At 36.2% G+C, this 16,147-nt stretch overlaps 1 protein-coding gene across 1 annotated transcript in view; it reads right to left on the bottom strand.

The window, feature by feature from the left end:
• Positions 1-434: 434 nt before the first annotated feature.
• Positions 435-16,147, bottom strand: part of phf24 (PHD finger protein 24) — a 47,343-nt gene continuing 31,630 nt past the window's right edge. The window contains exons 4-9 of the mRNA XM_037692063.1: positions 10,784-10,862; positions 8,531-8,733; positions 7,333-7,490; positions 3,031-3,063; positions 535-612; positions 435-447 (exon numbers count right to left, since the gene is read on the bottom strand). Of these exons, the coding sequence (XP_037547991.1) occupies positions 435-447; positions 535-612; positions 3,031-3,063; positions 7,333-7,490; positions 8,531-8,733; positions 10,784-10,862 (564 nt within the window). The remainder of the gene's footprint in view (positions 448-534; positions 613-3,030; positions 3,064-7,332; positions 7,491-8,530; positions 8,734-10,783; positions 10,863-16,147) is intronic.

Below are 16,147 nucleotides of genomic sequence, written 5' to 3'. Positions count from 1 at the left end.
TTTATTAAACCATTAGGCCTCTGTTTTATGCTAATACTGTTCTTGATGCTTTGAAAATGAAGAAACACTCTGTTATTAGTATTCCGGCTAATATAACGCTCCTGTGTAGCTCACTTTTTGTGATTAGGGATCCCTAGAGCCAGCTGGTACATTAACTGCAAACCCATGTGATGTGGCTTGAAAAATCAAGTCTCAAAGGTCTTGTTATTCCAAAAAGTTTTTTTATTTTCTCCCCGTCATGCTCCGGTAAGTAAATTTTAAGTTGTTAGTTTAATTTTATGCAGGCAGGTCATGACTGTCCCTCTGAGGGTCTTTTAGGTTTATTTTATTTATTTTTTTTCACCTAAAATTAATGTGGCTCACAGAAACAACAGCTGAATGGGGAAAATGCGAAGAATGTTCTTTTAGATCTGACAACTGTCTGTGGAGCTCCGTTAAAAATCAAACCTTGTGAGAGGAAAAAAAAGAGAAGAAATGATTCGTTTTTATCAATTTAGACCAGACGCTCTCACTAAAACATACAAAAGAACAAACCTGCTTTCATCGGTCTTGCTCCGTTCGCTGTCAGAACTGGCTGGGCTGCTTTCACATATGGGACCAACATGACTAATACTGTCAAACAGACAAGAGAAGTACGACAGACCATTAGGATGGGTTGGCATAATCCATTAAAGATAACTCAGTCCACTGAAGTTCAAAAAAGGGTAAATGCAACGATGTAATTTTAATTTCACTTAGCAAAATATGAAAAATGGTATCATAAATATATAAATGTGTGAAACAAACTTTCATTGTTTACTGCATAAAACAATTCAAACATATTTATTTCAATGAGAGCAGAAGAAGTCTGGTGCTAATTTTACAATGGATTAAAGATAATGGTTCAGTGGCAGATCCCACCCGAGTCAAACACTCATTCAAACATTTTAAAGATCGCCCCACCCCAGTTTTAGAGCTGCTATTTTAATGCCACAGTAAAAATCAGCTAAATCTCAATTTTGTTAATGTAGTAAATACATGCTTTGCCTAATAAAGCTTAATAAAAGCTCATTAGCTTTGATTAGGCTTTAAACACAATTTTGGCAGTAACTCTCAAATCAAAAAGGCACAGAACTCCTAATAAAGTTCATTTCACCATAAAAATCTAAAAGAATAATGGATATTAGATTTAAATAGAAACCCACTTGACCAATGGGGACATACCATATTTTCCGGCATATAATTCACAGTTTTTGCATAGATTTGTCAGTCCTGCGACTTATATGCTGAAGCAACATATAGGTTTTTTTTTCCACATTCATAAGGCAATTTTTGACTGACACTTTTCTAAGAAATGCAACAGCGAGTCCTCTCCTCTTCACTCAGCTGGTGCAGGCAGAGGAACACTGGAGAGCTAGTGACTCTGGCCGCGATGGATGGATGGATGGATGATGCCACACCGCCCAAGGGAAAGTAAGTTGTTTTGACCATTAAATAAACACATAATAAATGCAACAGTTCAGCAGTGACACATAATAAATGTGACTTATACGCCGAAGCGACTTATACGCCAGAAAATACGGTATGTTTATTTATGCTTTCCATTCTCATGTAAATATAATCCTGTAATCCCATGATGCTCACTCACTGATGTATTGCATAGTGATGGAACAGTATTATAGGGTTATACATAGATCTGATTAAGAAGATGCCCACTCACAACCTCCATACATTTACCGTATCCTCGGTAAATGGTAAATGAACTGTACCAACAGTGTATTTCAAACCAGGTTACTCAAAGGGCTTTACAACAATCTGTGTCCTCATTTAACCATCAACACACCTTCATACAGCACTCTTATGTCTCAACTAAGCTGCTCTGGATAAGTCATCTATAGAATCTAATTGGTGATTTTAAATCAGTGGTTCCCAACCCTGGTCCCTGAGGAACACCATCTTGCAGTAGTTGTTCCTTTGCTCCAACACACCTGATTTGAACGAAATGTGATTAACAGGCTTCTGCCAAAATTAAGGAAGTTATTAAACCAGTGAATCGGGTGTATTGGCGCAGAGAAACAACTAATGCAGAATGGTGTTCCTCAAGGACCAGTGTTGGGAACCCCTGCTTTAGATTACATTGATACACCAATGGGGCACATCAGAGGCAATATTCATTGTCTCGTCTAGGGACACTTTGACATGTGACTGCATACTGCCAGGAGTTGAACCTCAGATTCACTTGTTGGAGAACAACTGCTTTAATGTCCTGATGCATGCTCAACTGCTTTAACCACTGATCCACAGCCACCCTTTTGGACAACAGGCTTTCTTTCTAATCCCAATAATGAGAGGCTAGCCTAAAGCTTAGCCGAGCCTCGATGGAACATAACCTGAGGATATGAAAAATTTGCATTCTGCACATCAAAAGTATTTGCCTACTCACTGCAAAATCATGATGACCTGTAAAATAATAATAATAAAAAAAACACAAAGTCTATGCAATGACTTTCTAATGAAGGGTAATGAGACCTACATTTTAAAAATTGATAGCAAAACTTTAGCAGCAAAAATCTAAAAGTCTTTGAGATCACGCTCATCTGATTCTACCATATTTGTTTGCCTACACAGAATATTGCCAAATTTAGGTCAATCATGTGACTCAAGCTTTCAAGTGGTTTTTGGCAGATTTAGTAAAGTACATTGTTTATAGTGAATGAATACCTGCATTTCAGTCAAGCATATCAATAAATCTGAAAATCTAATAAAATAAACTCATATATGCACCATTTAATACAGTTCAGGATAACATTTTAATGTTATATTTCATAATTTGCAATGAGTACCTTTAAACATCATCCAGGGCTGCATGCACCTTTGATATAATTTTGTTCAGAGTCATTTTGGATACGAGAGGGGTTTTATCTGTCTTTCACTCTCCTTTCTCCATCTAAATCAAGAGTTTGTCTGAGAGTCTCAGAGGACTGCGGAGTGCTGAAAGCTGTTGAAATGAGGAAAAACGAGACGAGCCATGCGGCGCTGAGTCACACTCACCCACAATTCATAGGAGAGCAGAATCCCATGAGTCTGTGCGAGTAGGTGAGAGGTATGCAATGGGCACAGCACAAGAGGTTGAACAGCAGACAAGCATGCACACAGTTAGACATCAATGAAGAGGAATGCACTTATATCACAGCAACAGCACAAATGTGACGGTTTATATTTGAATACTTCAGCTATTTACTCTACAGATGTCTCAAGGGTGACTTAACTTGTTCCATTCCTTATACATTTTTTGTGTGTGTGTGATAATCCAACGTAATTTGCTTCTAGAATTTAAAAATAGTGAATAAATCTCTAAGCAGCTCCTTATAATTTGTGTTGTTTCCGAGCAAGTACTAATCGTTTTATGGAATTTAATCACTTGCAAAAAGTAATCCAACAAAGTCAGCCTAATTTAGCTTTGTTTTAATATAACTATAAAACACAAAGCCTGCATAAATAAATAAAAACTTTAAAGAAAAAAAATACATTTGTCAGAATTATACAATGCAGTCACATAAAACTGGTTGTTTTTGTGGCTGCTTCAAATATTTATAAACTGAAGCCCTAAGCAATATAACAGGGCTATTCAAGTGGTGGTCCGTGGGCCGGAAGTGGCCCGCGGGTGACTTGAGTCCGGCCCCTCAATGAGTTCATTATTTATTTACTTATTGCGTTCTGGGTTTTGGTTCTGTTTATTGCATTCAGGTTTCAATGCAACAAAATAAACAAATTTAAAAGGTAACAGATCATTATGATACTTGGTTTATTTACATAATGACTTTAATTGCCGGATGTCCAGTCCCTGTCCTGCTGGCTTTCAGAAACTGTAGCCCCCTGAGCAGTTTAGTTGAATAGCCCTGCAATATAATATATTTTAGAAATAGTGGTAATGCAAAAACCTTTTGTCTATAAATTTGTCCCAAAAAAATGCATAAAGGATGCTTTAAAAATATTGTTTGGAGCTTTTTAAGAGGGTTTTGTGGAAACATTGGGAACAATTAACATCTTACCTGTTGTAGATAGCACTTTAAACTAGTTCAGTTTGAGTAAAGTTTTTTTTCTGACTGGAATGACAAGCTAAAGGTTAGTCTAAGTGGGACAAAGAACAAAACAGATTAAATTGTAAATGAGTCCCCGGGGCTCAATGAGATTAACATGTATAAATAAAGATTGAATTAATTATTGATTGACGCCTTTTTTAAAGCAACCGAAATTTCAAACATTTCGTAACAGAACATCCAAATGCTATTTTATAAACCTTTACATTTACAAACCTTTACATTTGCATTACATGGTGATTTTGGCAGCACGTTTATGATATCCATGCTGAAAAAGGCTGCACTACAAGTTTTGTGTCAAGCTGCTGCCACTGTTTGTGCATCCTTAATGCTCTGTAAATAAATGTCTAACTCCAAACTGACAAGGTTTAAAAATAGAGCTCACACGAATCATCATGAAACATTTGAACCAGGTGCGTCCAAAGTGCGGCCCAAGGGCCATTTGCGGCCCTTGGAGTGATTTTGTGCGGCCCTCAACAGGTATAATTTTGACCCACAGGCTTAAGAGGTTTTTGCAGATGTAGACCTTCTTTAGATTTAATGGTGATACTTTTTATATATATATATTTTAGGTTTAACAGGAAAACAGATGAAAACGATCTTCTCAAAAGGAGTAATAAGTACAATATAAATGTTTAGCTATAATTAATCCCTTTATCCTAAAATAACCTTCAATGACTTACTAAAAATTAGAATTTTGGATACTAATCCATAAAACTTGGTGTTTTCAAAGGAAATAATTTCAGTAAATTTAATAAATCAATGGGAAGAAATTGGATATTTTAAAAAGAATATAAAGTTGTGTCATCGACGTATAAGTTGATCAACTTTATCAGTGTTCCTGAATCTGTTTTAGTGACTGCAGCTGTTTTTCAGAACTTTAATGACCCTTTTGGGCCATCCATGGTCCAAATGGGGCATTGAAGTTCCACCTGAGCATTTACTCATTTTAGGCTTTTGTCTTTGAAAATAAACAAAAAATAATATTCCAAACAGAAGAAAACAAGTAATAGACCCCCCCAAAAAATCAATAAATTGAATTCTTAAAAAAAAAATAAAAATAAAATAAACAAGGTTAAAGTTTATGAGGCTCCTTATGTTCTGGATCTACAATAATTTAAATTAAACTTGTAACTTTTCTCCTATATATTCAAATAGTTAAAAATGAGTTGGGAAATCATGCTTTCTTAAAAGTTTTTTTTTTTTTTTTAATTCTTAAATTAATATTTCTGGCCCTTGAGTCCTTTCATCTAGACCGTTCTGGCCTATGAAAATGTTTGGACACCCCTGGTTTAAACTAACAGAAAATGTTGACCTCATTTGAACTAGTTACTGGCACATCAATCTGGACATAATTAAACCCCATTTTTCCAAACTAAAGTTGTTCAAAGAGTTTTCTACAACAGACATGACGTTGATTATTCATAACATTTTGACAGAACTCCACTTGAAACATTTGGACGTATCCCTTCAAGGGTTTGACTCAGATTTTCTCTTTGTTGTAACGTTGCACCAGATTGCTTTACCTTCAGGTTTTCTTCCTGCTTTGATCCGGTCTGAGCACCAACTTTTAAAAAACACAGAGTTTTGCCCTCAGATTGTTGCATAAAGTTGCTTCTTCCAAAATATGCTTGCGTTACTATGCCTAAGCAATTATCTATTTCAAACTTGAGCAGCAAACAAAAAAAAAAAAACGCACACATTGTGAATCTGCACTGTCTCTTGCAACTAAAGAATATTAAACATCAAACTGACTGTTTTTAGTACTGTTGTATAAAGTGAGAAAATGGCTGATTTTCTTAATTATTTCCCAACTGGGTATTATTTAAATAGGCTGAGTTTGACAAAAGCCTGAATGCTCTATTATTTGTACCCTTTTTTATTTATTACTTTTGCCGTGGCGAGAAAACGTATTACATTCAGCGACCTTATGACAATCAGAATTGACGTCATGGTTCCTTCATTTATATGTTTCAGTTGAATGCTTTTCTTCATTGTGGCAAGAAAATAATTATATTGCCATGTTGTGTTACACTCTGGTCAATAATTATTTTTTAGTGAAAACAGAAGCATGACTAGCAAGAAAAGTTTTTTGGAGATGATTTGGAAAAAATACATGTCTGCAGATTTCACTTTTATTTTAAATTGTTAATTATTAAGTACTGGAAACAAAAACGCAACTCTAACACATCTGTAGGATTTTCCTCATGAACAAGAATTTTGCAGATGTGTGATTGAATTTGATTAATTTTTTCTGCAGTCCTTAAACAATTCCTAACTTTTCAGCTCAACATTTTATAAAAAATAAAATAAAATAAAAAGGCCTGGTAGCTTAGTGAAGTTTAATGCAAAATACCATAGATGGCTGAACAAGTGCACATTGGGAAGTGTTTTTTTTTCTGCAGAGTTTCAAAATGCACTTAAGACTATACTAGTTATTAAAAAATGAGACTAAATGTTTTAACGCTCGTCTTTATGTAATTGAAAATATGTGTTAAATATATAAATTTAAAATTAAAGCAAATGAACATTGCATCAAAGTATATGAAATTATTTATCTTTGAATAATTTAAAATGTAAGTATATTGAAGCTGTTTTGATTTTTTTGGTTATTATTACCATATTAAGTAATTATAAATTACAGCTACAAACTAAAAATGTTAAAATACTACAGTAGTGCTTCGCTACTTTGTGGTTTGTTTTTCACTCTATCACAGTTTTTCAAAGTAAGATTGGACATGACACAATTGGCTGATTGGTGGATGAGCTGAAAAAATGAAATGAAAAATGAAAAAAAATAAAAATAAAGACAAAAAAAAATGTCAAAAGTAAATCGAGGTGATGCAACACAGTGGTAACATTTTATTGTAACATTTTGCTGGAATGTACTTTTGTTTGCCGCCTCTGCGCTATTTTAATAACAAACAATGTACCGTAAATGGTTTAAAAATCATTTGACCGTGTTTTATTTCTATTTTTATAGTGTTCCAACGTTTTCAGCAGCAGTGTGGGACTGTTTTTCACGAACACATCAATGAAATCAGACGTTGTCTTGATTTTTATCCACTATACGAAACGCGTGATGAGAATCAAACAGCTTGTTTTGCTTCTTTCTCTCTGCCTCTATTTTCTAAGCTGCCCGACTGTTTTTCTTTCTTCTGCTTCTTCTTCATCTACCAGCTGCTGTCTGCATGCAGATCAGATCCTGCGTCCCCAGAGTCTTGGCATTAGCTGTGATGTGTGGCGTCCTCACCTCACATTGCAGGACTGAGAGTCCTTGAGTTTGTGGAACCAGGACTGCTGGGCCTGACGGCTCTCTGCTCTTGTGATCACGCCATCTTTCTCCAAACTGAGGAAAACTGACCTTGCCTTGTCCCTTTCCTTCGCAGTCAGTAGGCGCACCAATGAGTTCTGTACAACAACACAAAAGAAAGAAAGGGAAATAATCTTAAAAATGTGTTTGATTTTATAGTTCTCAGTTTCATCCACTTTCAAATTAACTAGTTAGAGCTTTTTGCTAAAATATTTATCAATCAATCAGCAACGACTAATATAATCTGCTTCACCCCAGAGATGCATATTGTCTGCTGAAAGCAAAATTTATCCCCAAAGCCATATAAAAATATCCATATTAAAATATGTTGTGGTTACAAATAGCTACAAATAGCAAACTGACTAATTAAAGCATCTGGATTAAAAAAATAAATAAAATTTGTTGTATTGATACATAAATAATTATTGACTAGGAGTCTATTGTTCAGTTAAAAACTAATAAAATGTGTCTACAATTCTGTGACGTAATAACATACATCAAAGTTAATGCTCAATAATCCAGTTAATAATCCAACAAAGTTCAGTCAGATCATGTGACGGTTTCTTTTTTTATTGAGACATTTGGTTCTTCATCCAAAGGACTTCATCAGTCCCAGGAGCCACAATAAACTGAGTCCCACAAGCAGTACACTCCCATAGTGGAACAACCAGTTTTCTGGTGATAAGATGGTTTCTGGGGTTCGCCCTCTCTCACGTTGACTCCTCGGAGGCAGTTATAATCAAAGTGGTTCAAAATATCAAAGTTCATGCTCAATAATCCAGGTAAAAAATCCAGCAAATTTCGTCAGATCATCTCAACAAAATAAAGAAACCATCCAGATGATCTGAGTGTATACTGTTGGATTTTTTTTTTTTACCTGGATTATTGAGCATGAATCTTGATGTAATAAAATACAGTTCGTATAATTGCATCATGAAGGGACTGTTGTACGTACATCGTGCCCAGTGACAATCCTAAATCCCAACACACCATCCCCAATTTAATACCACAATTAGTTGTTGAGTTTCAGAACATATGAATAATAAGTTGATATGATCCAAAGAAAAACAGGAACTGCATGCTAGTTACATTGTTCATTTATGTATTTATTGTCTTTATTATTAACCAAATACTATACCTCAGACCGAAACTTCTTCAAAACAGCCAGAGACTCAAAGTAGAGAAAGTCTGACCATTCGATGTGACCTTTCTTCTCAGGATCCAGAGACGCAAATTGGGCCAAAACCTCTTCCTCCTGCTCATCACTCAGGTCCTTATCAAACTGCTGCTTGGATACGAAGTGGCGGTACTGCAGCAGCTCGTCCGACACCAGGCACGACTCTACAACGGCAGGGGACAATTCATCACGTCTGATCAGATCAGGCACAGCGCAGTCTTGTAGTTATAATTAACTCACGGTGGTTCATCTTTCATTTATGAAAGACCACCTCACTCTGCTTTCCTGCAAAGTTGTCACAACAATTTGGGCAGCTGAAGAAGATTATTTAGAATTCACAGCATTTCCTATGTCCACCAAACTAGTTTAGCTTATCTATTCTCTAACATTTGCTCCAAACATTTATATGCACATTTCTTTTCAGGGACAATTGAGAGGATCGGTGTATAATTTGTGATTCTCGTGTCATCTGCCCTGCCCTCTTCAGTGTTTCTTCCTATTGTAATCAGCTCCTGCCTCTGCCACCTGTTGTCCTTCCCCAGGTGTTTGTGTTAATTCCTCCATTATTGTCTCCATATATTCTGCGTTTCTTTATTTCCCTGTTCATGGATTGTCCAGTAAGGCTTCGTGTTACTTCCTGCTTGCTCTTGATGAAGACGGATGCATTTCCCTCCGCTCCTGCTTCTGCTCTTGTCCTGTTCATTTTTTTCAGAGCCTCTCTTTACATATCTTCTGAATTGTAAATTATGGATCTGGTCAGCTGGTCTCTCAACGCAATTGATAAAATTTTCTCGACGAGAAGACAAGGCGAAGGAGAGCCCTCATGCCATGAAGAATCACACGCAGATGGATACACTATGGATTCCTGGGGGCAGTGGAAGATGGTGTGTCTGTCTGTATTGTCCATTGAGGATGTAGAAGATGTGTACATAATTGCATTTATGATAACAGGATTTTTGCTTTTTGGAGTTGGCGAGTATCTGGCATAGCGACAAATTCTGAAAAGATTGCAGCGGTTCTGGCAATTGCAAGGCTGCCTGCCTTGTGTGAAGAAATGTGCCATGTTTCGAGCACTCAGTCGTTTTGTGAGCTAAGCTGTAAGCTGGACATGATTTATGAGAATCACAGGCAACTTGCGGCTCCTGGAACTCGATGGTATGAAGGAATCGACCTTGGAGAAGGCTACAAGCACAGCTCAGTGGAGTGACCACAAAATTTGGCTGTTTGGAGTCGCCATTGAGATATACCAGCAGAACTATGAAGGCAGACAAAAAATCAAGCAGTCGGCCTGTCCCCAAAAAAAGGTTGTTTGAATCTGACTTCCCCGTTTGGCCTTGAACAGGCCAACTATCTCAAATTTCTCCTGGTGGTTATGTGGACAAGAAGCTCTGCTCTGTCCCCGCTCCCTTCCCGAGGACTTCTGTGGACCTATATCAAAGCTGAGCCGGCTGATAGACACTGTGCCATCTCTTATCAGGACTATGAAACTTTCTAGCAGTGTCCACGGACAACTCACCGCCTTTGTCAGCCTCCACATGCATAAATATATTATGATGTCTTAGTATGTTGCTGTTTATTTGTGTGAGGTCTTTATTTGCAACTTTCACATTGTGCCCCGGCCAGGACATAGTGCGAGATACAATTTTTTTTAACCCCCCCCTCCCTTCGTGTTTCACTTTTTCTTATCTACTTTTGTTTGTCTGTAACATGTCTCACTTGTAAATAAGTACTAGAAGCTCAGTGGGAACCTGTATAAATAAAGTTGAATGAATGAATGAATGAATGTTTTCCACCCGTGCCTCCTTATTATGATCTGTGGGTGTGTTTTGGCTGCCACGTCAGTCCTTTTTGATTATTCAAATAAATAGTATTTCATTTACTCATGAGTTGTCCAAGTTCTGTCTACATTTGAGTTCAAACTAAGCGCAAATCATGATAACAATGAGGTTGGACCAAAACAAAGACCCTGGACAATTCACCTGCGTTTGTTACTATAAATGTTCTAAATAATTAAATTTAAAAAAAAAACTAGTAGGTTAAATAATCACTGTCCTCATAAAGAAGATGCTGAGGAAAAAAATAAAAATAAAAAAACAGTTCATAGCAACGTGTGAAAATAAACCTTCATATTGGAAAGATCTAGACTAAAATGAGAAGCGAAGCAATCTATCACTGTTCCCGTATGTGTTTTAAAAGCAGCCCTAAGCAACTCACCTGGGATGATCTTACACTGTTTGAAGAGCTCTATTAGACTGTACATCTCTTCCTCTGTTAGAAGCAGATTCACATTGTCCTGCAGGGCAGAGTGAGATGAGAGAAAGGAGTTAGAGTTGAAAAAAATGGTGCTCATTAACATAATTTTATTGTCTGATAACTCAAAATATTCATATTCATCTGTCAGCTTCCTGCAGTTAGACAAGAACATAAAAGTATAAAATATATGTTCTTTTTTTTTAGCAGGTGTTTTTTTTTAACATTTAAGTATAGATTACATCATGTTTGCATACTTTAAAGGGAACAGAGACATTTGTCATAACATTTTAGGTCATGTGTCTACAACTAGTGTAAATTAACTGTTGTATCACAGAAAATAAAATGTATTCAGGTCCATGCAAACATTTTCAAATACAAGGACAAAAGATTTCCAGCATAAAGAGTCTATACAATAAGAAAGTATGAATGTCACATTGATAAGTTATTTTCCATTATTTTCACTTTAAAAAAAAAAAAAAAAGCTGCACTCGTCTGATGTAAAGGTTTGTGTAGCATTTCACATTTCTCCCAGCTTCTTCTAAATGTCAGCAAAACATTAAAAAAGTGTGACAAGAGAAAATACTTTTCATTTCTTCTTTATACATTATTTATCAAAAATGTGGTATAATAAAACTACTCCACATGAAAAAATAAATAAAATAAAAAATACTTTCTGGTTGTTTTTATACCTCACTGTCTCTACTTTTAGAAACTAAAATGGAACTACACATCCTCCCACTCCTTGAAAAACAGAGAAAAAGCCCTTTAAGCAAAGCAATTTAGCACATTCATTGTACATTTCAGTTTTTCTTATAATCTATTGTAAAAGCATGTCTACACTCTTAACAAAGGGCAAAACATGTTTAATGACACAAAGTGATAAGACGATAAAACCCAAAAGAACCAAGTTATGGGGTGTAACAAACCAGTATGTTCCCTTTTTGGTGCCCTAAGGAGGAGCACATGGTCTCATTATATAAACCAGCAGGAGCTGACTCCGTACACCAACACCTTGCCTCATGCTTTGCTGCTTTTTTAACCTGTCACCAAGACCACAGTAACTGCCAACACCTTGTCATCCCACTGTCCACCTGCATTTACAGACACGAGTGTGCCCACTGTACAGGTGGGGTTCTCAAAATGGTAACCAATCCAGAATATAATTCAAATCTTACTTTTAACATATAAAGCTCTCAACAACCTGGCTCCAGCTTATATTCAAGATCTTGTTGTTCCATATTTTCCCAACAGAGCACTTTGCTCTCAGACTGCAGGTTTACTCGCGGTCCCTAGAGTTTACAAAAGCAGAATGGGAGGAGGATCTTTCAGTTATCAGGCTCCTCTCTTGTGGAACCAACTTCCAGTTTCTGTCCATGAGGCTGTCCAGTTTTAAGACTGGGCTTAAGACTTTCTTTTTTGATAAATCCTATAGTTAGGGTTGGCTTGTTATGCTGTCTTAAGCTTAGACTACTAGAGGACAAATTGACCTAATTTCCTTAAATGATTTCTATTTTTATTTCTATCTTAACATGTGATTCTTGACCTGCCATTGTGTATCTGTTCCTACCAAAACCCAGCCAGTCGAAGCAGACGGCCGCTTGTCCTGAGCCTGGTTCTGCTAAAGGTTTCTTCATCATGAGAGAGTTTTTCTTTTCCACTGTCGCCTTCATGCTCGCTCAAAATGAGAGTTCTGCGACGGAGTTAAACTCAAAGCAGTCTGCTCCTCAGATAAAAAGTGTTAACCTACTTTGTATTTTTTAATATATGAATGTATCTGTTCAGTGTTTTGAGACGACTTCTGTTGTGACTTGGCGTTATATAAATAAACTGAATTGGATTTAATGGAATCCTTCCAAAAGCTGAAACTTTCTGCTTAATTTTGTACTTTTTTAAGCAGATAATAAAATGAGAATGCCACATATATAAAGCAACTCGCTTAAAGCCTTCCTCCTACCCTCACTTATCCATTTATGCATAAAACGAGTGACCAACACTTACTGTATCTGACCCCAGAGGCTGTTCCAAAGTCAATGAAATCCTCAAATGAAATCCTGAATCTGGTTAAGAGCATCTTTCTGTGACACACACTCAGATATGAAGTGTCAGAGCTGTGGAAACTCCATAAAGACAGACTGGAATATGGAGCAAATTGAGTCATACCTTAAAAGATGTTCAAGTAGTGTAAAGTTATTTTTTTTTTTAATCATGAAAACTGTTCAGAAACCAAACATGAACAAATTTCAAAAAAGGAGAAGCCAGCTGAGGAAACGGCAGCAATATTAACTATGACAGTCTTCTGGCCTTTTGTGTGTAACAGAGCAACATTTTTCATCAGTGACTGTTATTCCCTCTCCTCCAACAACGTTTATCGAGCTTGAAATACGTCAGATCGGCCCGAGTCACCAGTTCACTCCATAAGCTGCATTTGAGTTCATTTAAATGTGCTTGTGTTAAACCTACTGTGTTATCTCAAAAGCACCACAGACTGATTTATGTCACATCCTATAACAGAGGTGGGCAACATTTTTTTCCAAAGATGTTTAAAGCAATCAAAAGGCCGCATAAAGAATTGGAAAATAAATTTCTTTATGACAGATAATCTAGAAGACTTTTTTTTAGGCTTTTGTTTAATGTGACATAGTTAGCATGCCTTATAAAACATGTCTTTCCTATATATTTTAGGAATATGAGACATTCTGTAAACTGAGTCTTGTGACTATATGTTTTGCACATTAGCTTAACTACTACTTCTACTTCCTCAGGTGGCTGAGGCGAGCTGGTCTGGGAAGCTCAGTCCTCACCTCCTTCTACAGGTGTGCAGTGGAGAGCATCCTGTGCTCCAGCATCAACGTGTGGCATGGAGGCTGCACAGCTGCAGAAAGAAAAGCTTTGCAGAGAGTGGTGAAGGCTGCACAGAAGACTGTTGGAGTCAGTCTCCCCACCATCACAGACATCTACACCCCCAGATGCAGGAGGAGAGCCACCTGCATCATGAAGGACCCCACTCACCCAGCACACACACTTTTTGCCCCGCTCCCCTCAGGAAGGAGGTTGAGGAGCATTAAGTGTATAACCACTAGACTGAGGAACAGCTTCTACCCTGAGGTTTTTAGACTCATGAATCTCTAACCAGGATAATCACTGTGAAAGATCAAATCATGAAGCTGCTGATTTGTTTCATGCTGCTGTGTTCATTCGTATTCATCTGCTCACACAGACTCATGTTCGTGCTGCTGTTTGGCGTATTGTTTTTTATACTACTAGTGCTTAATGTATTTTTAGTTAACATTTTCCTTAGTTCATATCTTAGATCTTATTACTGTATTTTGTTTACATTTTCTACTTTTGTTGGATATAACTGGGACCCTGTGTACACAAATTTGTTCCACCACATGTGGTGCATATTACAAATAAAGAACCTTGAATCCTTAACATGTTAAACGTGTTAGCTTAACATGCCATATGCATTAGCTTAACATGCTATACACGTTAGTTAAATAGTTAAGCATGTTATACGCGTTAGCTTAACATGTTTTACATGTTAGCGGAAATATTCTCAACAAACTTCTTGTTCTGCAAACACGATTACTTAAAAACTGTTTTTTTTGTTGTTGTTGTTTTGTGTAAGACGGTTAATTTAAATTTCCTTAAATCTTGTTGATAAATTGTAGTTTTTTTTATTTTTATTTATTTATTTATTTTTGTAAAAGTTGTTTTTTGTAATTGTTGTTTTTAAACTAAGGATACTAAGGGTGTGATGGAGATTGTGCAAGGGCCATTTTTGGCCCTCGGGTCTTAAGTTACCCACGTCTGTCCTATAGCAAACTATCATTCTGCTAAAAGCAATGGCAGGTTTAAGTTACAGCATTTATTATAATTTATGCATATATGCAAATTAAAGAACCAGACCCTTCAATAAATTCTTCTTTAATTTATTTATTTTTGTTTGTTTATTTATAGCTTATCATATTTATAATATTTACTAGGGCTCTGCATCTTATTAGACTTCTAACTAAACAACCCCCCTCATTCACAATAACATGTATCTTCATGTCATTACACGTCAAATTTGATTACACCGTCATCAGCAAACTGTTTCCTCTGTTTGCTCTTTTCACCAGACATTTTCCTGCTTCAGTAATCAGATATGTTCATCACCCCTAGCAACGTCAAATGTCAGCAAAACAATCAAGAAGACCGTCCAAAACAGATGCTTTCACAATATTGTTTTGTCTGGATGGTAAGATTTTCATCCATTTTATTTAAAGTAACCTTAAAAGCGATTGAGAGGTTTATGCACTTACAGGCAGCTGCTGGGAAATATGGTCCCAGCACATAAAAGACCCTCTGGGGAATAAATAATTTAAAAATACAGTCTAATCTTATGCTTGCCACATCTATAAATAGTTCTTTGAGACAGTTCTGTTTAGAATGATCTGTGATGTTCAGAGAACTCAAAGCTATAAATATAGAACAACCATTTCTACTCAGTCAGATGTGAAACAAAATTAATTTAATTGATGACAAGATATGAAGGTGTTATTTTTATGTTAGCAATGAAGCAATGGATGTGCTATGAAAAATGATGTAATAAATAAGTTATTACTTGAAAAAGGCCTTAAAAGCTAACTTTCACTATTCCCTTAACTGTTGATCATTATTTCCTTATTATTTCTTCAAACATTTTTTTTTTGCAGCATATGCTGAAGATTTTACTAAATGGCGTGTTTGCATGTGAACATTTTTAGATAAAAAAACTACTAAAATTTCCCCACACACACACAAAATATATAAATAATCAAGGAGCTTCCCATAAAACAGTCTCCAGGATAAGATTTTCTGAAGTGTTCTTTGTGTTGAATCAGTAATAAATAACATTTGATGGACTAATACCAATCAGACAGACTCAAGCATGACATCAAATGAATATATTTTGCACAATTCCCTTAAGTTTTTTGTCCACTCAACCATCTATTGCACTTTATAAGCAATTTCATATCTATTAGTGCAATGCAAATTGAAAATATATCTCCCTGGAAGGAACTGATTGCAGCTAAAAGAACCCCCCACCCCAACACACACACACACACACACACACAGTGTTTGAGTTATGCAATGAGCAAGGGTTGAGATGTTTTGTGTGGAGGGAATGTCTTTATCAAGAGGAGTCAGACTGCACGGACACTGCAGATAATAGAATCAGAAGCTGCTTTCTGTGTTCTGCAGAAGTGGATCATCCCCTCTAACAATTTAAATGTTTCTAGAAAAAAATATACTGAATATATATATATATATATATATATATAATATATATATATATATATA

Source organism: Nematolebias whitei, chromosome 18, assembly GCF_014905685.2.
Source record: "Nematolebias whitei isolate Nwh7 chromosome 18, NemWhi1, whole genome shotgun sequence".
In the NCBI taxonomy this organism is placed as follows: Eukaryota; Metazoa; Chordata; class Actinopteri; order Cyprinodontiformes; family Rivulidae; genus Nematolebias; species Nematolebias whitei.
Note: the sequence above shows the minus strand (reverse complement) of the source record. Positions and strands in the feature narration are given on the sequence as shown.